At 55.9% G+C, this 26314-nt stretch overlaps 1 protein-coding gene across 1 annotated transcript in view; it reads right to left on the reverse strand.

Moving 5' to 3' along the window:
• The window catches only part of LOC128838817 (uncharacterized), an 83552-nt gene that overhangs the window by 19026 nt on the left and 38212 nt on the right, over nucleotides 1-26314 (reverse strand). Inside the window, exons 3-8 of the mRNA XM_054031242.1 lie at nucleotides 24420-24471; nucleotides 23461-23643; nucleotides 17311-17628; nucleotides 16509-16606; nucleotides 7420-7612; nucleotides 1080-1268 (exon numbers count right to left, since the gene is read on the reverse strand). Of these exons, the coding sequence (XP_053887217.1) occupies nucleotides 1080-1268; nucleotides 7420-7612; nucleotides 16509-16606; nucleotides 17311-17628; nucleotides 23461-23643; nucleotides 24420-24471 (1033 nt within the window). The remainder of the gene's footprint in view (nucleotides 1-1079; nucleotides 1269-7419; nucleotides 7613-16508; nucleotides 16607-17310; nucleotides 17629-23460; nucleotides 23644-24419; nucleotides 24472-26314) is intronic.

Consider the following 26314-nt stretch of genomic DNA (forward strand, 5'->3'; position numbering starts at 1 on the left):
AGATTAAAAAGACTTGGACTGTTCATCTTAGAAAAGAGATGACTAAGGGGGGAGATATGATAGAGGTCTATAAAATCATGACTGGTGTGGAGAAAGTAAATAAGGAAGTGTTATTTACTCCTTCTCATAACACAAGTACTGGGGCCACTCAATGAAATTAACAGGCAGAAGGTTTAAAACAAACAAAAGGAAGCCTTTCTTCTCACCACGCACAGTGAACCTGAGGAAATTGTTGCTGGGGATGTTGTAAAGGCCACAAGTATAACAGGGTTCAAAAAAGAGCTAGATCAGTTCCTGGAGGACAGGTCTATCAATGGCTATTAGCCAAGATGGGCAGGGACAACAGCCCCCTGCTCTGGGTGTCCCTAATTTCTGACTGCCAGAAGCTGGAACTGGCTGACTGGATGGCTCACTCGATAATTGACTCGTCCATTCCCTCTGGGGCACCTGGCATTGGCCACTGTCGGCAGACAGGATACTGGGCTGGACAGAGCATTGGTCTGATCCAGGATGGCCATTCTTATGAATACGGAGAAGTTCCCAGGGAGCGAGTCTGGGGCAGGGAGGAGACCGCGTGTCCGGGAGGCCCGTGCCTGGCCGCTCTCAGAAGCGGTGCTGGAAGAAGCACCCTGAGAAATGCTGGATCAGTTCCCAGGCCTCAGAGCTTCGCTCCTCACGAGCTGCCCAGCAGTGCCCGGCTGAGACTCCTGCCAGGCCGCGGCCACAGCCGCCAGCAGCCGCCTCAGGGCCTGGTGGGGAGCCATGTGCACTGGGGGGGAGGGAGCCTGTGTTTGTGGGGAGGGCCCATGGTGACAGCCCTGTGAGGGGTTTCTCGGCAGGCTGAGGGAGGGGGGTAACCTTTCTCTGCCCATTGTCACGGCCTCCCAGAACTCCCACCCCCAGGTCTCCCACCCCCGGCATCACGTCACTGGCTCCAGTGGCTGGTTATCACCGGCCCAGTTTCCCTGGCCATTTCCTGCCCGTAACTGGCTGCAGTCCCATGCCTGGGCTGCCTGGGGAGGTTTGGCCCCATGCCCGGGGGGTGGGCGCGGGGGTTGTATCAGTCTCCACACACTCACTGAGGCACTTGACTCCACTGATATCCCAGACTGCCCCGCGGTCCTTCAGCTCTGTGCAGTTTGCAGGGAATGAGCCGGATTCAGGCTTCTCGGGGCACGTCACCAGCACCGTGTCATTCACCCGAAACGCTGTCGGCTCAGAGGGAAACGTCACATTCGTGGTCCAGGGTCCCTGCCTCCTGCACGTGTCTGTGACGGGGGGAATGAGAGGCTGAGGCCTGGCTGGAGACAGAGCCTGGTCACCACCTTAGAACCTCCGTGGCCTACCTGAGGACTGAGGAAGGACCAAGTGCAATTTCCCCTGGATAAAAGCATCTGTCCCTTTTTCCAGTCACTTTCTCTGTCTGGCTAATGCAGCTTCTTTCCATCCCCTCCAGCCTTTGGAGACACCTCTACATTACTTGGATGACTCCTGTGACTGGTGTCTCTGCACCAGGCTGGGCTGCTCCTGCCCGTGTCTGCTCCCTCTCTCCGGTGCTGGGGGTCAGGGACCCAAAGCCTCCAGGCCCCAACCAGCAGGGCTGGAGAAGTCTTGCTTAACCACAGACTGCAGGGCAGGACAGCTTTCCCACGCTGAGTGCCTGGCCTCAGTGAGTCCCCCTGGAGAAATGCACCTACGGCAGCTGTGGGGAAGACTCCAGCTGCAGACCTGGGCAGCAGGCATGGCTGAGGGGGGACGTTTGTAAGGCATGCACAATAGTGCATGGCAGCTAAAAAGGCCAGTGCAATTGGGAGATCTCACAGAGGCCTCAGGTATGGACGGGGAGGGGAGGGAGCCTTGCCAAGGTGACCACACCTGCAAGCGAGGCGCTGACTCAGTGGGTGGTCTGGGGCTGGAGCACCCACAGAAATAAATAGTGTGCGCTGAGCACCCAGCAGCAGCCCCGCAAATCAGCTCCTCCCACTCCCTCCCATCGCAGATCAGCTGTTTAGCAGCGTGCCGGAGGTGCTGCGGGGAGGGGATGGAGCAAGGGCAGAGCGTACATGGGGATGGAATGGGGCAGGGCCTTGGGGGGAAGAGGTGCAGTGGGGGCGGGGCCTAGGGCAGAACAGGGGCTGATCATCCCCAGGGAAATGAGGAAGCCAGCACCTGTGCCTGTAAGAGCGAGTTCGTTAGTGGAGCCTCCATCCGGGAAAGCTAGTGCAAAGAGCAGGAGGTTCAGAGGGCCTGGACCAGAGGCTGAGTGCGCTAATGCTGCCTCTGCTCCCAGCTGGAGACCACACGTACCCCATCTCATTGACTGGTTACTTTGGGGCTGAATCTACCCTGGGTGTGTGATCACAGGCTGGTAACTTCCCCTCTGTCTGTTCCTCCCACTCCCTATTCCTAATGGGGCTAATGACATGGACCCACCTACCTCCCAGCAGGATTCACTACTTAATGCCTCCCTGTGTTTACTAAGCTGGGGGGGATGGTGTCATGGTCCGTCCCAGCTAGGGGCTGGCTACAGAGCCTGCTTCTAAGCGGGGCACCCACCAGCTGTGTTCAGTATCAGATCCTTTGCTGCGCTGCCAGGCTTGGCTGGCGTTAGCTTAACCAACGTGTTTCATGCACAGCCCCACGTAGTGCCCGAACTGTACAATATATCCTACATCCCATTCCATCTCCCCTTTAAGATCTACATTCCTGCCCCTCACAATCGCTATCAGTACGATTCAGAGACATTTGGTTTCTAACTAGACACCCATTAGTGCCATCCTTCTCTGAAAAATTTTCAGGTGCAGTGGTCATCCCAAAAGGTAATCTTCACAAGCAAAATCTCCCAAAGGGTGTGATAAATATTTAGCACTTTCTTTGGCTAAAGGAATTTGGTAGAATCCACTTGACGCATCCAGTTTGGAAAATACTGTAGCCGTTTCACCTTGGGGAGGAAGCCGTCCACTGTTGGGAGGAGATATTTTTCTCCCACAACTGCTTCATTAAGTCTTTTAAGATCCACACAGTGGTTTAAAAGAAAGCCCAACAGGATGGCACAGGGTCATGCTCAATTCTCGTGGTCACTCCCCCTCCCCTCCTGGCCTGCCTAGTTATGCTAAGGCTGCTACAAAGGCCTGGCAGGTTAGCTGATGTTGGCAATAAGCATAATAATCGATATTCCAGTTACGGGCAGTGGCCTAGGCACTTTGCTGCACTCTCAATGTTTCCCCTAACACCATGTCACGTTCCTCTGTACCAGATACCGGCTGGCTACAGAGCTGCTTATACATCAGCCGTGTTCATCATGAGATCCTTTAATGCTCGGCCAGGTATGGCTGAGGATTATTTAAATCAGTGTTTGTCAAGCAGGGGTGTGTTTACTCCTGGGGTACACAGAGATCTTCCAGGGGGTACATCAACTCATCTAGAGATTTGCCTAGTTTTATAACAGGCTACATGAAAAGTACCAGTGTAGTCAGTATAAAACTAAAATTTCATACAGCCCATGGCTGGTTTGTACTGCTCTGTAGAGCACACACTGACATGTAAGTACCAGATTTACATTCCAAGGGAGTGATTTTATAATTATATGGTAAAAGTAAGAACATCAGCAATTTGTCAGTAATAGTGGCTGTGACACTTTCCTATTTTTGTCTGGTTTTGTAACAAGTCGCTTTTAAGTGAGGTGGAACTTGGGGCTACACAAGACAAACCAGACCCCTGAACGGGGCACAGCTGTCTGGAAAGGTTGAGAGCCACTGATTTAAATAAGGTATTTTACACACAGTGCCACCTAGTGGCTGAATAATGTAATGCAATTTAGCATCCCATTACACCCAGACCTTGCACCCCTGACCCTCCAGCCTCACGTCCTTTGGGGCCATCTGGGGGCAGGCTGAGCTCTGGGGGTGGCATTGCCCACCCGGGAAGGCCGTGCTAATAACTAAGGCTACATTTTAGTCACGGGTATTTTTAGTAAACGTCATGGACAGGTCGGGGCAATAAACAAAAATTCACGGCCCGTGACCTGCTGTAACTTTCACTCCATGCATCTGAAGAAGTGGGTTTTTTACCAATGAAAACTTATGCCCAAATAAATCTGTTAGTCTTTAAGGTGCCACCGGACTCCTTGTTGTTTTTATTAAAAATGCCTGTGATTAAATCTTGGAGGGGAGGTGCTGGGGGGGGGGGTGAGGGAGACTGTTGCTGGGGTGTGAGTGGGGGGGAACATCGGGGGGGGCACTGCTGAGGGAGTGCCTGGGACCAGTGTCACCGGTTGCTGGGGGCTGTGGACCACGGCTGCTCCAGTCAACTGCCTGGGACCCACTGCCTGGGGCCGCAGTCCGTGGCTGCTCCAGCTGCCCCAGGACCGCTGCCAGAGGCCACTGGAGCAGCGGCTGGTGTGGCTGTCCCCGGGGCCACCTGAGCAACTAGTCCTGGAGCCAGCTCCTTGGGCGGCCCTGGGGTCAGCCACGCTGGCCGCTGCACAAGTCACGCAGTCAAATCAGGCACCTTCTTCCTGCTCACTGCCTGGGCGTCAGGGGGTCATTGAGAGCACAGACGAGACAGAAGAGCCTAGCCCCATCGCAGCCTAGAACAGCCATTAGAGGGGAAACACAGCTTCGCCCCATGGCCGGGTCCTCGGGGGATTGCACATGCACCGTCTCCTCACACCGGAACTGTGAGGGGCTGGACGGAGCACGCTCAGTGAGGCTGGACGGTTGGAGGTTTTAGCTAATAAACTCCAGGAAGTCTCACCTGAGCTTGTGCAAACTGAAGATTTTCAGTGATTTATAATGTGGTAACTTTTAAGCAGATGTTACCAGGAGAAGAAAAATGGCCCATCTTCGACGTAAAGGCCACCCCCGGCCAATTTTGGGGGGGGAGGGATAGCTCAGTGGTTTGAGCATTGGCCTGCTAAACCCAGGGTTGTGAGTTCAATCCTTGAGGGGGCCACTTGGGAATCTGGGGCAAAATCAGTACTTGGTCCTGCTAGTGAAGGCAGGGGGCTGGACTCAATGACCTTTCAAGGTCCCTTCCAGTTCTAGGAGATGGGATATCTCCATTATTTAAAATTTAAATTTCAAGTCCCTGCTCCAAAGCATGGGGGTGCTAGAACTTTCAAAGAGAAATCAATCCTCACTTTTTTTTAAATGGAAAAAAAATGAATTTTCCTCTAGCCTAGTTCTTTGGAAATTCATAGATTCATAGATTCTAGGACTGGAAGGGACCTCGAGAGGTCATCAAGTCCAGTCCCCTGCCCTCATGACAGGACCAAATACTGTCTAGACCATCCCTGATAGACATTTATCTAACCTACTCTTAAATATCTCCAGAGATGGAGATTCCACAACCTCCCTAGGCAGTTTATTCCAGTGTTTAACCACCCTGACAGTTAGGAACTTTTTCCTAATGTCCAACCTAGACCTCCCTTGCTGCAGTTTAAACCCATCGCTTCTGGTTCTATCCTTAGAGGCTAAGGTGAACAAGTTTTCTCCCTCCTCCTTATGACACCCTTTTAGATACCTGAAAACTGCTATCATGTCCCCTCTCAGTCTTCTCTTTTCCAAACTAAACAAACCCAATTCTTTCAGTCTTCCTTCATAGGTCATGTTCTCAAGACCTTTAATCATTCTTGTTGCTCTTCTCTGGACCCTTTCCAATTTCTCCACATCTTGCTTGAAATGCGGTGTCCAGAACTGGACACAATACTCCAGCTGAGGCCTAACCAGAGCAGAGTAGAGCAGAAGAATGACTTCTTGTGTCTTGCTCACAACACACCTATTAATACATCCCAGAATCATGTTTGCTTTTTTTGCAACAGCATCACACTGTTGACTCATATTTAGCTTGTGGTCCACTATAACCCCTAGATCCCTTTCTGCCGTACTCCTTCCTAGACAGTCTTTTCCCATTCTGTATGTGTGAAACTGATTTTTTCTTCCTAAGTGGAGCATTTTGCATTTGTCTTTGTTAAACTTCATCCTGTTTACCTCAGACCATTTCTCCAATTTGTCCAGATCATTTTGAATTATGACTCTGTCCTCCAAAGCAGTTGCAATCCCTCCCAGTTTGGTATCATCCGCAAACTTAATAAGCGTACTTTCTATGCCAATATCTAAGTCGTTAATGAAGATATTGAACAGAGCTGGTCCCAAAACAGACCCCTGCGGAACCCCACTCGTTATGCCTTTCCAGCAGGATTGGGAACCATTAATAACAACTCTTTGAGTACGGTTATCCAGCCAGTTATGCACCCACCTTATAGTAGCCCCATCTAAATTGTATTTGCCTAGTTTATTGATAAGAATATCATGCGAGACTGTATCAAATGCCTTACTAAAGTCTAGGTATACCACATCCACAGCTTCTCCCTTATCCACAAGGCTCGTTATCCTATCAAAGAAAGCTATCAGATTGGTTTGACACGATTTGTTCTTTACAAATCCATGCTGGCTGTTCCCTATCATCTTAGCACCTTCCAAGTGTTTGCAGATGATTTCCTTAATTACTTGCTCCATTATCTTCCCTGGCACAGAAGTTAAACTAACTGATCTGTAGTTTCCTGGGTTGTTTTTATTTCCCTTTTTATAGATGGGCACTATATTTACCCTTTTCCAGTCTTCTGGAATCTCTCCCGTCTCCCATGATTTTCCAAAGATAATAGCTAGAGGCTCAGATACCTCCTCAAGTATTCTAGGATGCATTTCATCAGACCCTGGTGATAAATTAATGGAGATGTTCTATCTCCTAGAGCTGGAAGGGACCTTGAAAGGTCATGGAGTCCAGCCCCCTACCTTCACTAGCAGGACCAAGTACTGATTTTGCCCCAGATCCTGAAGTGGCCCCCTCAAGGATTGAACTCACAACCCTGGGTTTAGCAGGCCAAGGCTTAAACCACTGAGCTATCCCTCCATCCTCAACTATCTTAGTTGAAACTTTCCCCAAAGATTCAGTCTGTGGCAGACACCCACTATGTGAAACTTCAGCCAAAACCGTTAGGTTGTTAAAGTTGTAACCAACTGAAAATAGGGTCTTACAATGGGAAGTGATGGGCAACCTTAATAATAGGCAGCGCTAGCAGCCCACTTTCATATCCACCCAACTAAACGTAAGCTGGGCCTCGAAGGCTCTCCCTGAACCCCCAGATGGGGAGCACCGCGCCCCTTCCCGTGCTGGCGCGGCTCTCACTGACATTCAACATGCTCACAGATGCCCCAATGTCCCACCCACCACAAACTGGTTTTCTTGCCGCCAAGAGAGTGGTGCTGGAGATGCACTGCCAGGCTGTCTGGGCATAAACCCCCCTGCTCCTGCCCATGCTGTGCCTGGCAGAGAGCTCTGGGAGTTGCTTTTGGTCCGTGCCCTGGTCCTCAGCCCCTCAGCCCCCTCAGACTCATCCTAGAGCAGGGAGGCCCTTACCAAAGAAGTTGGTTTCAAAGTCCCAGCGCGATGCCTGCCCAAGGCCGGCAGCCGTGAGGCCCTGGATTGTCACCGTGTAGTTGGTCCCGTGTCTCCAGGGCTGCAGCAGGTACTTGGTAACTGACTGATTCACCCGCAGCTCCTCGACCTCGAGGAAATTGCTGTCGTACTCTCTCCTGGCCGTGATGTTCAGCTAGAGAAAGGAATGCGGCTCTGGAGAGGAGCGGTTCTGACCCCCAGCCCCGCCTGATACACAGGGCACAAGCCCCACACTGCTGGGCATTGTCTGAGCCCCCCTGTGCCAGCAGGGACTTCACCCCCCTCCTCCCCCAGCACAGCAGAGCTGCCCAGCCCAGCAGCACTGGGGAATTTCTCCTTCCTTTGTGGCAGCCGGCACGGCACCTGGGCAGCAGGATGGGCACTGCTCAGGTACGGTGAATGCCCAGGGCCTCTCCCCCTTGCAAGGGATCCCCCATTTGTCAGTGTCCCCGGGGGAGTGCTGGGCTGGACCGGGGTCAATGTTACCCAGGAGCCGCTGGCCTGGAACCCTCCCGCACCGGCTCTGGCTCGGGGCTGTTATCGCTTTCACTGTGTTTAGCTGGGCCCCCCCAGCACCCCAGGCCCAGCCCCCGAGGAGCCGACCACAGCCCCACAGGTGCTGACGGGGCCGAGTGCAAACAGAGCGCTGCTGAACGGGTGCTTGTCTTTCCGTTCAGAATACAGTGCCCGACCCAGGTCCCGAGCTCGCCCAGCCAGCCAGCGGCACGTACCGAACGCCCACAGCCCGGCCTGGCTGTACCCAGCCCAGGGGAAGAAAGGAGCCGGGACTGTTGTGGACCGGAGGTGGGAGGGGATCCCAGAGCCAGAGGGCCCTGCCAGAGAACATCCGGCCAGCACCGCCTGCTGTTACACAGGGGCTCTAGCTCGGCCGGTCAGTGGAGATGAAAACCCAGAGCCGAGCGTCACCTGCAGGCTGCTGCTCCCTCGCCCCCACCCGCCTCCCGGGGAGGCAGGCAGGGAACCCCACCCGAGTGCCCCTGGGCTACGAGCCATTTACCCTCTGGGAGCTCCCAGCAGGGACCGCCGAGCCAGCCCAGCAACCCCTGAGGAGCCAGCGACAGGGGAGGCAGCCAGACATCGAGGGGCACCCGCGTGGCCCCGGGCGCTGCCATTGCTACGAGACCCTCAGTCACCATGACAAGGGCCGGCTCTGCTCCGAACACTGGCCTGGACCCGGGTCGATGAGCATCAGGAGATCTGAGCGGCCTCCCTCAGCTCCACCGGAGCCCTCCCCCTCTCCCCTTCCCCCCCCCCCTCCGCTAGAGCGGCTGGGCCCCACACAGAGTCTACACCATGTGGGCTGGGATGGTGTGACGGAGCAGGGAGCAGGGCAGATTTGACCTGGGAATGTTGCAGGGGGGTTGCAGTGGGGATGTGGGACTTCCCTTGAAGGAAGCTACCTGAGCTGTAACCTGAGCCAGGAACGGGGGTGGGGAGAATTAACACCTTCTGCCCGGGAGACTGAACAAAGGAGAGGAGCAGCGGGAGGAGTTTGGAGTTAGTTTCGGTTGGGGCTGGGTGGTGCAACGCAGGGAACCCCAAGCTGGGGTCCAAGCTCCCTGAACCTCCCCGAGGGACCTAATTGAGGGGGTCTGGTCGTACCTACACGCTCTGCTTGAGACTGTGTTCCTGTCCTTAAATAAACCTTCTGCTTTACTGGCTGGCTGAGAGTCACAGTGAATCTCGGGAAGAGGGGTGCAGGGCCCTAACTCCCCCACAATCCGCAACAACTGGTGGCAGCGGCGGGATCTACTGCACCCCGTGGACGGCGCTTCCTGCAGTAAGTGACTGGGGAGCAGTAAAACGAAGGGGGATTGACGGGGACCAGGCGCGCTGAAGAGTGAGAGAGAGACGGTTATTACCCCTGGGAGTGTGTGACCAGCGAGAAGGACTTTTGCAGTAACAGGGTCCCCCGAGGGGATCGCAGCGAGTGGTCCCAGGGGCGGAGGAGTCTGCAGCTCGACCCTGGCAGAGAGGTGGTGACCTCGAGAAGGGCTGGCACACTAGGGGGCCCCCTGGGAACTGTGGGGAGCTGTGAGCACACAGGCCGGAGAGTGGCCAGCAGGAAGATGTATGCCAAGCGGCTTAAGAGCGACCTGGTGGAGCTGTGCAAGCAGAGGCGGCTGCGCATTGGGAGGCTCACCAAAGAACAGCTCATTGCCCAGCTGGAGGCAGAAGATCGCGCGAATGAACTGATCCCTGTGTCTCAGGGAAGCAGCCTGGCAAATGCAGCGCAGGCACCAGTGTCTGTCCCAGCTGGGAGTGGTCAGCCGGCTGCTGAGGGCGTCCCGAGACCCCTCCTTCCTATGCCTAGGGGAAGGGTGGGGAGGAGCCCAGCAAATACCGAAGGCGCCGTGGCCCCCCCGGCCAGCAGGGGGTCCCCCCGGCGAAGCTCGCCGGCCAGCAGAGGATCCTCCCGGCGACGTTCGGCATCCGGGGAGCGGAATTGGCTGGAATGGGAGAAAGAGCTAAAACTGAGAGAGCTGGAGGATCGTGAACAACAGAGACAGCATGAACGGGAGGAGAAAGAGAGACAGAGACAGCATGAACGGGAGGAGAAAGAGAGACAGAGACAGGAGAATGAGAGACAGCGTCAGCGTGAACTGGAACTGGCGAGATTGAAGGGCAGCGAACCCCCGGCTGCGGTGAGTGAGGGGGGACCCAGGACTGCACGGAGCTTTGATAAGTGCATCATGGCCCCATACAAGGAGGGGGAGGACATGGATGACTTCCTGGAGGCCTTTGAGACGGCCTGCGAGCTGCACCGGGTGGATCCCGCGGACAGACTCCGGGTCCTTACCCCCTTACTGGACCCCAAATCCGTGGCATTGTACCGCCAACTGGGAGAGGCAGAGAAAGGGGACTACGAACTATTCAAAAAGGCCCTGCTACGAGAGTTTGGGCTGACTCCTGAGATGTACCGGGAAAGGTTCCGGAGTCAAGATAAAACCCCTGAGATCTCATATCTGCAACTAGCCGTCCGCATGGAAAGATACGCCAGCAAGTGGGCTGGTGGGGCCCAGACGAAGGAGGACCTGATTAAACTGCTGGTACTGGAGCAACTGTATGAGCGGTGCCCATCCGACCTGAGGCTGTGGTTGGTGGACAGAAAGCCAGAGAACCCGCGACACGCCGGGCAGCTGGCTGATGAGTTTGTAAAGAGCCGGTCAGGGGGTGGCAGGGAGGAGCCCCAAAGGAACAGGCCCGCCGCGATGCAGAGAGAGAGTCACCCTGGGACCTCCCAAAGGGGGAATATGGGGAATCCCCTCCCACGGGGAAGGCCCAGCATCAGGGACAACCGACCGGCTCGAGGGGACCCACGGGACCTGAGCTGCTATTACTGCGGCCGAAGAGGCCACGTTCGGGCCCAGTGCCCCAAGCTCAAGGACAGACTGAGCAGACCGAACCCGCACCGGGTTAACTTGGTAGAGGCCCAGACGGACGAGGGGCCGGCTTCCCACGCGAGAGGGGCTGGCAGCTTATCAACTGCTCAAGAGAGAGAAGGGCCCCCGGCCAGCTTCTCTGGGGGGCCAGATGCTCCGGATTCAAAGTTCTCCGTTTACAGGGTTGGCGCGGGGCTGTCCCTGCGGAGCGAGTGCCTTGTTCCCCTGGAGGTGGATGGGAAGAAAGTTTATGGATACTGGGACACGGGCGCAGAGGTGACACTGGCCCGGCCCGAGGTGGTGGCCCCAGATCGGGTGGTGCCCAACACCTTCCTGACCCTGACCGGGGTGGGCGGGACCCCATTCAAGGTTCCCGTAGCGAGGGTACACCTGAAATGGGGGGCCAAGGAGGGCCCCAAGGACGTGGGAGTGCACCACCATTTGCCCACTGAGGTGTTGATGGGGGGGGACCTAGAGGACTGGCCAAGCAGCCCCCAGACCGCCTTAGTCGTGACCCGTAGCCAGAGCCGGCGAGGGGCACTACGCCCTGACCTTGGGAAGGATGTCCCACCGGAGGCACCGAACCCTTCCCGGGTGGGGAGGGAACACCCAAGGACAGGCCACGGGGTGGCTGGGGCTTCCGACCCAGCCGACGAGAGGGAGCAGGTCCCCATCCCTTCCCCAGCCGCCGAGTTCCAGGCCGAATTGCAGAAGGACCCCTCCCTGCGGAAGCTAAGGGGCCTGGCTGACCTCAGTGTGGTACAGACCATGAGGAGAGGATGCAAGGAGAGGTTCCTGTGGGAGAAGGGGTGTGACAATGCGGTTCTGGCGGAACCCAACTGAGAGTGCCAACTCAGGACAAATTGCTAAAATAGGGCAGTTACAGCCCAAGGCCAGGGTTTTTCCACCTCTAAGGCAAACCAAACCAGCCAGACTAAGACTTCGGTCTCACCCCACTGGCTAACCGCAAGTCTCACAAGCAATCTCCTTAGACACTCCAGTTTCCCAGTATTACCACCAGTGCCACACGTTATGGGGACAAATGGTTATAAAAACCAATACCCCAGTAAAAGAAAAAGGTTCTCCTGATCCCAAAGGACCAAGCCCCAGACCCAGGTCAATATACAAATCAGATCTTACCCACAAATCACGCTGTTGCCAATTCTTTAGAATCTAAAATCTAAAGGTTTATTCATAAAAGGAAAAAGATAGAGATGAGAGTTAGAATTGGTTAAATGGAATCAATTACATACAGTAATGGCAAAGTTCTTGGTTCAGGCTTGCAGCAGCGATGGAATAAACTGCAGGTTCAAATCAAGTCTCTGGAATACATCCCCCGCTGGGATGGGTCATTCAGTCCTTTGTTCAGAGCTTCAGCTTGTAGCAAAGTCCCTCCAGAGGTAAGAAGCAGGATTGAAGACAAGATGGAGATCAGGCATCAGCCTTATATAGTCTTTTCCAGGTGTAAGAACACCTCTTTGTTCTTACTGTGGAAAGTTACAGCAAGATGGAGTCTGGAGTCACATGGGCCAGTCCCTGCATACTTTGCTGAGGTACAAGGCGTATCTGCCTTCTCTCAATGGGTCAATTGTAGAGCTGATGGTCCTTAATGGGCCATCAAGCAGGCTAGGCAGAGCTAATCTCAGCTTGTCTGGGATGTCACCCAGAAGCATAGCATAAGTTTGCCATACAGACAGTATAGAGCCAATATTCATAACTTCGACTACCAAACTGATACATACATATAGACGGCATAATCATAACCAGTAAACCATAACCTTGTCCTAGACACCCCATTTGACCCCCTTTATACAAGATTTGGGTGCCACTACAGGACCTTGATTGCAACAATGATCTATATGGTCCCAGTTTATGTCAATAACGTCACAAGGGGTTCCTGTACCGAGAGTGGGCTCCCCCGGGGGAAGTGGAGTCGTGGGGGATCAGGAGGCAGCTGGTGGTTCCCCAGAAGTTTCGCCACAAGCTACTGTACCTGGCCCATGACATCCCTCTCGCAGGGCACCAGGGGATCCGGCGCACCAGGCAGAGGCTGCTACAGAACTTTTACTGGCCCGGGGTCTTCACCAACGTCCGGCAGTACTGCCGATCCTGTGACCCCTGCCAGAGGGTGGGGAAGGCCCGGGACAAGGGGAAGGCAGCATTGAGACCTTTGCCCATCATAGAGGAGCCTTTCCAGAAGGTGGCCATGGACATAGTGGGACCTCTCAGCAAGATGACCCGGTCTGGGAAGAAATACATCCTGGTGGTGGTAGATTTCACCACCTGCTACCCCGAGGCAGTGCCCTTATCGTCCATTGAAGCAGACACTGTGGCGGATGCGCTGCTGACCATTTTCAGCCGAGTGGGGTTCCCCAAGGAAGTCTTGACGGACCAAGGGTCCAACTTCATGTCGGCCCTACTCCGGTGCTTGTGGGAGAGATGTGGGGTCCGGCACAACTGGGCCTCAGCATATCACCCCCAATCCAACGGGCTGGTGGAAAGGTTCAATGGGACGCTAAAAATGATGCTGAAAACATTTATGAATCAGCACCCGCAGGACTGGGACAAGTACTTACCTCACCTGCTGTTTGCGTACAGGGAGGTACCCCAGGAGTCTACCGGGTTTTCGCCTTTCGAACTGCTATATGGAAGGCGGGTAAGGGGGCCCCTGGACCTGATGAGAGACGAATGGGAGGGGAAGGCCACTCCTGACGGAGAGTCGGTGGTGGAGTATGTCCTGACCTTCCGGGAACGACTTGCCGAGCTCATGGGCCTGGCCAGGGAGAATCTGGCCAGAGCCCAGAGGAAGCAGAAGGTCTGGTATGACCGCACAGCACGGGCCCGCACCTTCGCCACTGGGGATCAGGTGATGGTCCTCATCCCCGTGAGGAAAAACAAACTCCAGGCCGCCTGGGAAGGGCCCTTCAAGGTTGTCAAGCAACTAAACGAGGTAAACTATGTGGTGGAGCTGTCGAACCGGGCACACCACCACCGGGTGTACCATGTGAATATGATGAAGCCATATTATGACAGGGGGAATATGGTGTTGGCCGTGTGTGGACAGTGGGAGGGGCAGGGAGATGACCCTTTAGTAGATCTATTCCCTGGGACAAGAGTTGGCTTCCCCCTGGAAGCAATTCCCCTCTCTGATCGGCTAACCCCTGCCCAGCGAGCTGAGATCGGAGGGGTGCTGCATCTGTACCAGCAGCTGTTTTCCAACCAGCCTGGACGCACTAATCTGACTGTCCACCGGGTGCAGACAGGATCGCACCCGCCTATAAAATGCTCCCCCTTCCGAGCCACAGGGAAAACTGCTCAGGACCTGGAAAGAGAGGTCAATGACATGCTGGCTTTGGGGGTGATCCAGCCGTCTTCCAGCCCTTGGGCCTCGCCGGTGGTGCTGGTCCCCAAAAAGGACGGGTCGATCCGGTTCTGTGTGGACTATCGGAAGCTCAATGCCATCACTGTAGCCGATGCCTACCCCATGCCCAGGCCGGACGAGCTCCTAGACAAGCTGGGAGGTGCTCGGTACCTTACCACCATGGATCTTACAAAGGGCTATTGGCAAGTGCCGCTGGATGCAGATGCCAGGCTGAAATCGGCCTTTGTCACCCCTCTGGGGCTCTATGAGTTCCTGACCCTGCCCTTCGGCCTCAAGGGAGCGCCGGCCACCTTCCAGCGCCTGGTGGATCAGCTACTGAGGGGGGTGGAGAGTTTTGCCGTGGCGTATATCGATGACATCTGTGTCTTTAGCCAGACCTGGGAGGACCACATATCCCAGGTTAGACAAGTGCTGGACCGACTCCAGAAGGCTGGGCTGACCGTAAAACCGGAGAAGTGCAAGGTGGGGATGGCTGAGGTATCCTACCTAGGCCACCGGGTGGGAAGCGGCTGCCTAAAGCCGGAACCAGCCAAAGTGGAGGTGATCAGAGACTGGCCCGCTCCTCAAACCAAAAAGCAGGTCCAAGCCTTTATTGGGATGGCAGGGTACTATCGGAGGTTCGTGCCCCACTTTAGCGCCATAGCCGCCCCCATCACTGAGCTGTGCAAGAAGGGGAAGCCAGACAAAGTGGTCTGGACCGAGGAGTGCCAGGAGGCTCTCCGGGCGCTGAAGGAGGCTCTGGTCAGTGGCCCAGTTCTGGCAAACCCAGACTTTGACAAGCCCTTTATGGTGTTCACCGACGCCTCAGACACAGGACTGGGGGCGGTGTTAATGCAGGAGGATGAAAAGGGGGAGAGACACCCCATCGTGTACCTGAGCAAGAAGTTGCTACCCCGGGAGCAGAACTACGCGGCCATCGAGAAGGAATGCCTGGCCATGGTGTGGGCCCTCAAGAAACTAGAGCCATATCTCTTTGGGCGTCACTTCACCGTGCACACCGACCACTCTCCCCTGACCTGGCTGCACCAGATGAAAGGAGCCAACGCCAAGCTCCTGAGGTGGAGCCTGCTCCTGAAGGATTATGACATGGACGTGGTCCATGTGAAGGGACGTGGTCCATGTGAAGGGACGTGGTCCATGTGAAGGGACGGGACCTGATAGCGGACGCGTTGTCCCGGAGAGGGAGCCCTGAACTTCCCCAGGTCACTGGTCAGAGTGACCCCGCTCAGTTCAGTCTCGAAGGGGGGAGAGAAGTTGTTGCGGATTGTGGGGGAGTTAGGGCCCTGCACCCCTCTTCCCGAGATTCACTGTGACTCTCAGCCAGCCAGTAAAGCAGAAGGTTTATTTAAGGACAGGAACACAGTCTCAAGCAGAGCGTGTAGGTACGACCAGACCCCCTCAATTAGGTCCCTCGGGGAGGTTCAGGGAGCTTGGACCCCAGCTTGGGGTTCCCTGCGTTGCACCACCCAGCCCCAACCGAAACTAACTCCAAACTCCTCCCGCTGCTCCTCTCCTTTGTTCAGTCTCCCGGGCAGAAGGTGTTAATTCTCCCCACCCCCGTTCCTGGCTCAGGTTACAGCTCAGGTAGCTTCCTTCAAGGGAAGTCCCACATCCCCACTGCAACCCCCCTGCAACATTCCCAGGTCAAATCTGCCCTGCTCCCTGCTCCGTCACAGATGGACACGGGGGCAGTGAGTTCCAGAGCCAAGGACCCCTCAGGGAGAATGCCCTGGCCCCATCCCCTCGGGGAGCGCCCACTCCAGCACCTCAGCTGAGCTTATCCACCCCAGGGTCTCCTGGGAGAGACGGCCCCTTGGCAGCGACCGAGGCCCAACCCAGACAGAGATTACAGGTGAAAAGCAACTCCCTGGATCGCAGCACAGACAGGTGAGAGCCCGAAGCCCAGGGGCACGGAGCCGATTGCTGCGCCAGGCAGGAGCCGGGTCGGAGCCCGCAGCACAGGGGCACGGAGCAAGATGTATGCAATGCTGCAGACAGGAGGGATTGGGTAGTTTTAATCTCCCAACTGGCCATAAAGGGGGAAAGCTCAGGGAGGGCCAGGGAGGAGCTGGAAAGTCGGGGCGAGGTGCCCCTTGCTCTGGGGCAGGGCTCGGCACTCCGGGAGGGGCAGCAGAGATGGATAATGACACCTGGACGATGCCCCCTGATGCTCCCTCCCTCTCTCGCTGTCCCTGCCCACTCAGACCGTGCCTCGGGCTGAGACGCCCTCCAGAGGCTGCCCAGCGAGTCGCTTGCCCCGGTACCTGGTACCCGACGATCGCCCCTTTGCAGGGCAGCAGCGGCTTCCACCTGAGGGTTTTGGTGCTGGGATCCAGCGGCTCGATCTCGGGTTGATCTGGGGCTGAAAGCGAAGGAATCGCAGGTCACTGACCGGGCCCAGGGACGAGCCCCCGTGTGCAGAGCACTGGGAGGGGGCTCCCGGCACAGGGGTCAGCGCTCTGGGCGGTCCCTGCAGCAGGAGGGCGAGGGCTAGGCCCTGCCACCTCTCCTGGGCGGTGCTGCCTGGCTGGGCACGAGGAGCTGGCAGCGTCCTACAGCTCCTCCCCGGCAGCCCCTGGCAGCAGAGACACAGAGCTCCTGTCCCTGCTCCGGCTGCACGACGGGCTCAGACACCACTGTGAGGGGCTTGGTACTGGGACTGGACTGGATGGACGGATTGCTGGGAAGGTGGGCAGCCGACCAGCTGGGCTAGGACAGCTAGTGGGTCCTCTGCCAACCGTCCCACTCCTGGGCCTTCAGCGCCCCGAACTCCCCATGGGATCCACCCCCACCCCCGAGGCTCAGGTTCCAGGCTCACCCCACAGGCCTGTCTGGGGAGATGGGGAGGGAGATGGGGTTGGGGGACTCTGTTTGTTCTGGGGAGCCCCACACCCCTTTGTCCTGAGCCCCCCCTTCTGCCCCCAGGCAGGGCCCTGATCACCAGCTAAGCCTGGTCACTTGCTCGGACAGGCGGGTTGAGTTGCAGAGCGACAGGGGCCCGTCTGCCCCCATGCTCAGCACCGAGCCCAGGATTCACAGCCATGGGGTGACTCCCCCCTCCCCTACCTGCTTCACTCGTGGTGACCCGCCGGGTATAAAGGACAGTGCTGGGTGGTCTGGTCGCTGGGTAGCCCCCAGAGATGGTGACTCTGTAGGAGGTGAAGGGGTGCAGGGAGCTGCACGTTACTGTTCCGTCCCGTCCCTGTAACGGCTGCTCGCTGGTGAGCCCTTGTCGCCGGCAGGGTCCCGACCAGGGTCCATCCAGCCGGCATTGGGCCCGTATCTTCCAACTGCCCTGGCAGGATTCAGGGGGCTCACAAGTCCAGCGCAGTTTGATGGTGGTGGGTGAAACCTCCAGGGCCCCTGGGATGATCCGGGGGATCACTAGAGAATAAGCACCAGCATGAGGGTTACTTTCCTGCCCCTTCCGGACGCACAGAGCTCTGCAAAGGCTTCCAGTCAAACAACCCCTGCCCCCCACACTCAGTGGGGTGAGAGGCCAAACCCATCAACCCTTTTCTTCCAGGCAAACTCACCCCCTTTGCAAACACCCCCCGTGCTCCCGTGAGTACCTCCATCGCTCGGCAGCCAAGCAGGACACAGCCCTTTGAGGGAGCTGGGATCTGGAGCTCCCTGTCCCAGGGGACATGCAGGCTGCAGCGAGACAGGGACGCAGCCCATGGAGACTACAGGTGCCAGCATTGGAGTCTCCCTGGGCCGTGCCTCTCTGTTAATAATCAGGGCGCATTTAATTAACGAATTTTATATCTATTTCATCTCTAGTTGCTGTGAATTAGGTGCAGGCCCCGGGTTTCCAGCCAGCCCCCACCGTGCCCTGGCTGGGCCAGGTCTGAGAGTGCAGGGGAGGGGGTGTTGGCGTGAAGGCCACAGAGGATGCCAACCACACGGCTCCCCTGCTGCCCACACGACAGTAACATCCCTCGGGGCGCCAGCCGCACAGTGAGGGGTTCCGGGTCTAAGCCCCGGGTGTCCCGCTAGGGACCCGGTGACTCCCCTCTGGGCTGCATGGGACCTGTTAGTGCAACTGACCCCAGGCGCTGGGCCCGGCCCTGGCTGGCCGCACACAGGAGATTCCGTCCGGGGATCAAACTGGTTCAGCTCCGAGGGTTTGGACCTGCAGCTGGGAACCGGTGCAGGCGTGGGGCCTCCCAGCCACGCCCCTGTCCTCCGGCTGTGCCCCTGCCCCTGCCCTGCCACCGAGAGGGCACCGGAACCGAGCCCTCTGTGCTGGCTCTGCTCCCTGGGACGGGCCCCTTGCAGCGTGCGACGTTTTTGGGGCTGGGCACACCCGCTTCATGGCCACGAGCTGCTGGAGGATCCGACCCACTGGTTTAATCCCGGGTTTCTGTGGCCAGAGCAGACACTCAGGCACCAGGAGAGTGAGAAACGGCAACGTAGGAGGGGGGAGAGGGCGAGAACAGACCATACACAAGGGAATTCACAGGTGCCATTAAGTAGGGAGGGGCTGAGAACAGAATGAGCCAAAGGGATCTGCAGAGATTAACACGTGGGCTGGAAATAGCAGGAAAGTTGACCTGGGAAATGCAGCTAATGCAGCTGGGGAGAATAACCTGTAGCACAGCTACGGGGGAGCAGGAACGGCTGAGAGTCGGGGGGAGCAGACAGCACGAGACGTGAGTTTGCAATAGGACGGGGCAGCGAGAAAGGCCCGTGCAGCTGGGAGATCACACAGAGTTATCACAAATAACAATCACTAATAATGTAAAAAGAACAGGAGTACTTGTGGCACCTTAGAGACTAACAAATTTATTAGAGCATAAGCTTTCGTGGGCTACAGCCCACTTCTTCGGATGCATATAGAGTGGAATAAATATTGAGGAGATATATATACACACATACAGAGAGCATGAACAGGTGGGAGTTGTCTTACCAACTCTGAGAGGCCAATTAAGTAAGAGAAAAAAACTTTTGAAGTGATAATCAAGATAGCCCAGTACAGACAGTTTGATAAGAAGTGTGAGAATACTTACAAGGGGAGATAGAGTCAATGTTTGTAATGGCTCAGCCATTCCCAGTCCTTATTCAATCCTTTGTTGATTGTGTCTAGTTTGCATATCAATTCCAGCTCAGCAGTCTCTCGTTGGAGTCTGTTTTTGAAGTTTTTCTGTTGTAATATAGCCACCCACAGGTCTGACATTGAATGGCCAGACAGGTTAAAGTGTTCTCCCACTGGTTTTTGAATGCTATGATTCCTGATGTCAGATTTGTGTCCATTAATTCTTTTGTGTAGAGACTGTCTGGTTTGGCCAATGTACATGGCAGAGGGGCATTGCTGGCACATGATGGCATATATCACATTGATAGATGTGCAGGTGAACGAGCCCCTGATGGTATGGCTGATGTGATTAGATCCTATGATGATGTCACTTGAATAGATATGTGGACAGAGTTGGCATCGGGGTTTGTTACAAGGATAGGTTCCTGGGTTAGTGGTTTTGTTCAGTGATGTGTGGTTGCTGGTGAGTATTTGCTTTAGGTTGGGGGGTTGTCTGTAAGCGAGGACAGGTCTGTCTCCCAAGATCTGTGAGAGTAAAGGATCATCTTTCAGGATAGGTTGTAGATCTCTGATGATGCGCTGGAGAGGTTTTAGTTGGGGGCTGAAGGTGACAGCTAGTGGTGTTCTGTTATTTTCTTTGTTGGGCCTGTCTTGTAGGAGGTGACTTCTGGGTACTCGTCTGGCTCTGTCAATCTGTTTTTTCACTTCAGCAGGTGGGTATTGTAGTTTTAAGAATGCTTGATAGAGATCTTGTAGGTGCTTGTCTCTATCTGAGGGATTGGAGCAAATGCGGTTATATCTTAGAGCTTGGCTGTAGACAATGGATCGTGTGGTGTGTCCTGGATGGAAGCTGGAGGCGTGTAGGTAAGTGTAGCGGTCAGTAGGTTTCCGGTATAGGGTGGTGTTTATGTGACCATCGCTTATTAGCACAGTAGTGTCCAGGAAATGGACCGCTTGTGTGGATTGATCTAGGCTGAGGTTGATGGTGGGATGGAAATTATTGAAATCATGGTGAAATTCCTCAAGGGCTTCTTTTCCATGGGTCCAGATGATGAAGATGTCATCAATGTAGCGCAAGTAGAGTAGGGGCGTTAGGGGACGAGAGCTAAGGAAGCGTTGTTCTAAGTCAGCCATAAAAATGTTGGCATATTGTGGGGCAATGCGGGTACCCATAGCAGTGCTGCTGACTTGAAGGTATATATTGTCCCCAAATGTGAAATAGTTGTGGGTGAGGACAAAGTCACAGAGTTCAGCCACCAGGTTAGATGTGACATTATCAGGGATACTGTTCCTGATAGCTTGTAAGACAACTCCCACCTGTTCATGCTCTCTGTATGTGTGTATATATATCTCCTCATTATATGTTCCATTCTATATGCATCCGAAGAAGTGGGCTGTAGTCCACGAAAGCTTATGCTCTAATAAATTTGTTAGTCTCTAAGGTGCCACAAGTACTCCTGTTCTTTTTGCGGATACAGACTAACACGGCTGCTACTCTGAAACTAATAATGTAGAGGATCAGAGCAATACCCTGTGTAGACAGCTCTCACATGCCCACTCGGGAACACTGTGTTTCCCACAAAGCTATTGCCAGAGAGGAGGGAGCTCAGGGGCTGGGAGTCAGGAGGTTCTGAGTTCTGATCCCAGCTCTGCAACTGACTCGCTGGGTGACCTGGGAACCCTCACTTCACCTCCCTGTCTCAGTTTCACCCTCTGTAAAATGGGGGATAATCAGAGCTGGAGCTGGAACTGCGAGGGGTGGGGAGTGGTTGTATTATTTAAGCTCCACCCACAAGCCAAGCTCTACCCACTTCAGAGACCACTAGGGTGGCCAGGGGCCTGGTTTTCAACCGGAAAGTCATATCCACTGACCAGACACACAAAGTCCAGTGACTGCGGGTGGGAGCGGCAGGGAGGTACTGAGTCACCACCCGCGCCAGCCCCTCCTCAGCCGGGGCTGCCTCCTACCTGCATCAGGCTCCCATTGGTGGCTCCACCGGCGAGTCCCTCCCAACCCGGGCAGGGGAACAGCAGTGAGCGAATGGGGGTGGGGTCTTGGGGGAAGGGGAAGAGTGGGGGTGGTTCCAGCACTCCTGCTGGAGGGTCCAGTTTTAAATATTACCCTAGAGCCACTCACAGTGGATTGAGGGGCTGTTGAAAACAGGGGGTGCTGCTAGGCTCCCAGGGCGTGGGTCCCTGTCAGAGGGGCCAGACATGCCCTGGGGCAGGGCTGGCTTAAGGCCCAGGCACCGCAGGCATGTGCCCAAGGCCCTGTCATGGGGTGACGACAATCCCAATGCTCATTAAAAACACTGCTTCTAGCCCTGTGGGTTGCAAAGAAGAACTTGAAAACGTGCCCTGAGCATGAGTGATGCGGTGATGTCTGCCTGAGCCTGCAGACAGCCTCTAGACCAGGGGTCTCAAACTCAAATGACCACGAGGGCCACATGAGGACTAGTACATTGGCCCGAGGGCCGCATCACTGACACCTCCCCCCTGCCCTCAGCCCTGCCCCCTCTCCACCCCTTCCATGAGGCACCGCCCCTGCCACGCCTCTTCACACCCCTTCCCTGCTCCCATTCCAACCCCTTCCCCAAAGTCCCCACCCCAACTCTGCCCCCTCCCTGCCCCCAAGGGGCACAGGAGGGGTGCGGGGTGCGGCAGGGGGCTCAGGACAGGGGATTGGGGTGCAGGAGGGGTGCAGCAGGGGGCTCAGGATGGGGTTGGGGTGCAGGAGGGGTGCAGCAGGGGACTTAGGGCAGTGGGTTGCGGTGTGGCAGGAGGCTCAGGGCAGTGGGTTGGGGTGCAGGAGGGGTGCGGCAGGGGGCTCAAGGCAGGGGTTGGGGTGCAGGACGGGTGTGGCAGGGGGCTCAGGACGGGGTTGAGGTGCAGGAGGGGTGCGGAGTGTGGCAGGGGGCTCAGGGGAGGGGTTTGGGGTGCAGGACGGGTGTGGCAGGGGGCTCAGGGCAGGGGGTGTGGGGTGCAGGGGTGGTGCAGCAGGGGACTTAGGGCAGGGGTTTGGGGTTCAGGAGAGGTGTGGAAGGGGGCTCAGGGCAGAGGGTTGGGGTGCAGGAGGGGTGCAGCAGGGGACTTAGGGCAGGGGCTTGCGGTGTGGCAGGGGGCTCAGGGCAGTGGGTTGGGGTGCAGGAGGGGTGCGGGGTGCAGCAGGGGGCTCAGGGCAGGGGGTCAAGGTGCAGGAGGGGTGTTGCGGGGGGCTCAGGGCAGTGGGTTGGGGTGCAAGAGGGGTTCAGGGCAGGGGGTTGGGGTGCAGGGTGCGGCAGGGGGCTCAGGGCAGGGAGTTGGGGGTTGGGGTGCAGGGTATAGCAGGGGGTTCAGCTGCAGAAGGGGCTCGGGGGGCGGCTCTGGCCTGGTGCACACTGGGGGCAGGGCGCGGCCGGAACCTGGGGGAGGCGGGGCACCAGCGTCTGTGTGTGGCTCTTGCTTCAGGCACTGCCCCCAGCAGCTCCCATTGGCCGGGAACGGGGAACTGCAGCCAATGGCTTGTAGGTACAGCCAGGACCCCTCAGTCAAGTCCTTCTGGGGGGCAGGGAGCTTAGACCCCAGCTTGGGGGTTCCCTGCGTTCCACCACCCAGCACCAAACTGAAACTAAAAACCCTCCAGCAGCCCCCTCCCCCCAACTCCTCCTCTCCTTTGTCCAGTCTCCTGGGCAGAGGTGTCACCTCTCCCACCCCCCTCCTGGCTCAGGTTACAGCTCAGGTAGCTTCCTCCCCATCCCCAATGTAAGTCCCCTGCAACCTTCCCAGGTCAAATCTGCCCCGCTCCGTGCGCCGTCACACCCTCCTCCACCAGTGACACCCTCCCCCCCGCACCCTGCACTCAATCCTCGCTGGGTCTGGCCGATCTCACTGCTGCCCTCCTCCGCTACTGACGAGCCCGCCCCCCCCTCCCCCGGCCCCTGCGCTCACCCCTCGCTGGGTCTGGCCCGGGGTTTACACCGCAGGGTGTTGGCAGAGGGAGGCTCGTATCAGGCTGCCAGGGCCAGAGACAAGGGGACACCCCTCACTAGGACACAGGCTGAGATGCCCCAACATGGACACCAGGGGCTGGGCCGGGAGAGCGGCAGGGGGCGCGAAGGCCAGTCACTCGGGAGCTGTGAGGTGCTGGGGGGGGGACGCCGGAGCCCTGTGATCGCGGTGACTCCGGGGCTCACACTCACCAATGCAGGCGGCTGTCCCACTCCAGACACTCTGGCTCCCCCGTCTAGTGCATCTGATGTCAGGCTGCGAGGGCCGGTGCCCCGCAGGGCAGCTCCATGTCACCACGTCCCCTGGGCTGTAAAACTGCTGCTCGAGGGCGAACCGGACCCTGGCGTCCCGGGTGTCTGGAGCTTTACACTTTTCTGTACACAGGAGTGAGACGGGGGTGAGGGGGCTGAGACACGCTTTGAACAGGGGCCTCTCGGGCACCTTGGCGGAGCCACGTGTGTTGTTACCACACCACAGGCTGCCGGCTGTCACCTCCGAAGGGCCTGGGCCCTGGACTGGGCTGGCTGGTCTCTGACAGATTTCACGTCCATGGGCCTTTATTATCATGACTAGTGCGTTTATCACCCACCCACCCCAGGACTCAACGCCGGGCGCTGGGCTGGGAACTCAGTGCGGGGGGGAGGCTGACGGGCTCCCACTATGTCATCTTCAGCCCTTACACACAACTTCCCTGCTGGGCAGAGGAAACACTTCATGGCCTGGCTGCGCATTAACTTTGAATGTGGCTCCAGCTCCTGATGTAACCTCACCCTGGGGCCGGGGGCGGAGGATTGGGAGGCAGGAAGGGAGTTAGACAAATAACGGAGTTAATATTTCTCTCGTTCTGTTTGCAGTGTTGCTGTAGCCGAGTTGGTCCCAGGAGATTAGAGAGACGAGGTGCGTGAGGCAATCCTCTTATTGGCCCAGTAAAATATAGGACCTCACCCACCTGGTCTCTGTAATTCTGTAGAGCTTCACCCCAAGGATCCCAGGTTCTACCCCAGCTACACACAGGGACCACGTCAGCCAGCTGCCAAGTGCCTCTACCCGTGGGGGGAGCAGGGGGGGCTTCTTCTTGGCAACAGCCCCTAGGACCTCAGCATGATTCACCCTGGGGTAGCTAAGGAACTGGCTGAAGCAGTCTCAGAACCGTTAGCAATTATCTCACAGAACTCCAGGAGGACGGGCGAGGTCCCAGAGGTCTAGAGAAGGACAGACAGGGTCTGTCTTTAAAAGGGGGAGCAAAGAGGACTCTGAGAATTATAGACCAGTCAGCCTGACTTTGGCCCTAGAAAGATACTGGAACAAATTATTAAACCATTAAAGCACCTAGAGAATGACAGGGTTGTAAGGAACAGTCAGCATGGATTTGTCAAGAATAAATCATGCCAAACCAACCTAAATTCCTTCTTTAACAGAGTCACTAGCCTAGTGGATGGTGTTGTTAGGTGTTTGGTAGTGTGTGTGTTCTCTCTGTGTGCTGCCCCAGCTCTGCACAGACAGCTGGCACAGCTGATCTTGAGCAAACCGCTCAATGACCACAAGACCCGTTAAGGTGTGAAGGCGCCCAGCCAGGTTTATTGTGGACAAAGCTTGGTAATAGCACCTGGAGGACTCTACAGGTACACTTAATACATGTATGCCCGTGACAATGAACCAGCTCAGTGAATGGCGGGACTTTCTGTTCCCCTCTCGGCTGGACCAAGACACTCTCTCAGAGATACCTCTTCATACCCCAATACAAACTAGTCACATACGGCCCCTCTGACATAGTTACTGCTCCCTGACATGGCTAGTTATCACCCAGCTCCTTGTACATGTTAGTTCAATTAAAACATCTCTATCTATCACCCTGTCATCCTGACCTTATCTTTTAGGAGGTGTCAGTGTGTTCCTGTTCTCCTTGGGGAATGTTTTTCTACCATCCTGGACACTGGGATGTTCTGGAACGTGTTTGCATGAGTGCTCTGTGCCTAGCACTTCTCAGGAATGTGCGTTTCTGCAATATCAGCCCTGTTCTTGCCAGATTCTGTGAACTTGCAATGGGGCAGAGCCTGACGTTTGCTCACAGCCTGACGTTTGCTAACTTGGCTTTATATCAGCAAAGCTTGTCCACTACTTTAGCTCAGGCCTCATACCAGGCCTCTGATACAAAGGCTCATATCTTAGGCTCTCTTCCTACTACAGCTGGGGGAAGCAGTAGACTTGATATATCTTGGATTTAGTAAGGCTTTAATATAGTCCCACCTGACATTCTCATATGCAAACTAGGGAAACGTGGTCTCCACGAAATTATTACATGCTGGGTGCAGAACAGGTTGAAAGAGCATACTCAAAGAGGAGTTAGCAATGGTTCACTGTCAAACCCAGAAGCTGTATCTAGTGGGGTCCCATAGGGGTCAGGCCTGTGTCTGGTACTATTCCATATTTTCATTAATGACTTGGATAATGGAGTGGAAAGTACGTTTATAAAGTTTGTAAATGACACCAGGCCGGGAGGGGTTGGAAGCACTTGGAGGACAGGGTTAAAATTCAAAACAAGCTTGACAAATTGGAGAACTGCTCTGAATCCAACAAGATGAAATTCAGTAAAGACAAGGCAAAATACTTCAAATGGGAATGAAAAATCAAATGCAAAGCTACACACAGGGGAATAACTGGCTAGGGGCAGTGCTGCTAAAACGGACCTGGGGGTTAGAGTGGATCACAAATTCCATATGAGACAACAACGTGCTTGTGGCAGAATGTGCCCTGTGTCCATAGGCACCGACTCTGGGGGTGCTCCAGGGCTCAAACACTCACGGCAAAAATACCGGGGGTGCTCAGCACCGAAGAGTCAGAGCCTGAGTGTGGAATGTGATGAGTTCTGTGCTGCTAACAACGTCTGCCCTTGGGACAGGGAGCTTGGGTATAAAGAGAGGCAGGGTGATTAAGATAACGAAAGGCTTGTCATTAAAGTAAATTAAAGATTGTGAGATGATCCTGAAAACATTGCCAGGCACTCCAGTTAAAAGGCAGGAAACAAAGGGTAGGAATAAATGGTCA

Source organism: Malaclemys terrapin, chromosome 6 (genome assembly GCF_027887155.1).
Source record: "Malaclemys terrapin pileata isolate rMalTer1 chromosome 6, rMalTer1.hap1, whole genome shotgun sequence".
Classification (NCBI taxonomy): Eukaryota; Metazoa; Chordata; order Testudines; family Emydidae; genus Malaclemys; species Malaclemys terrapin.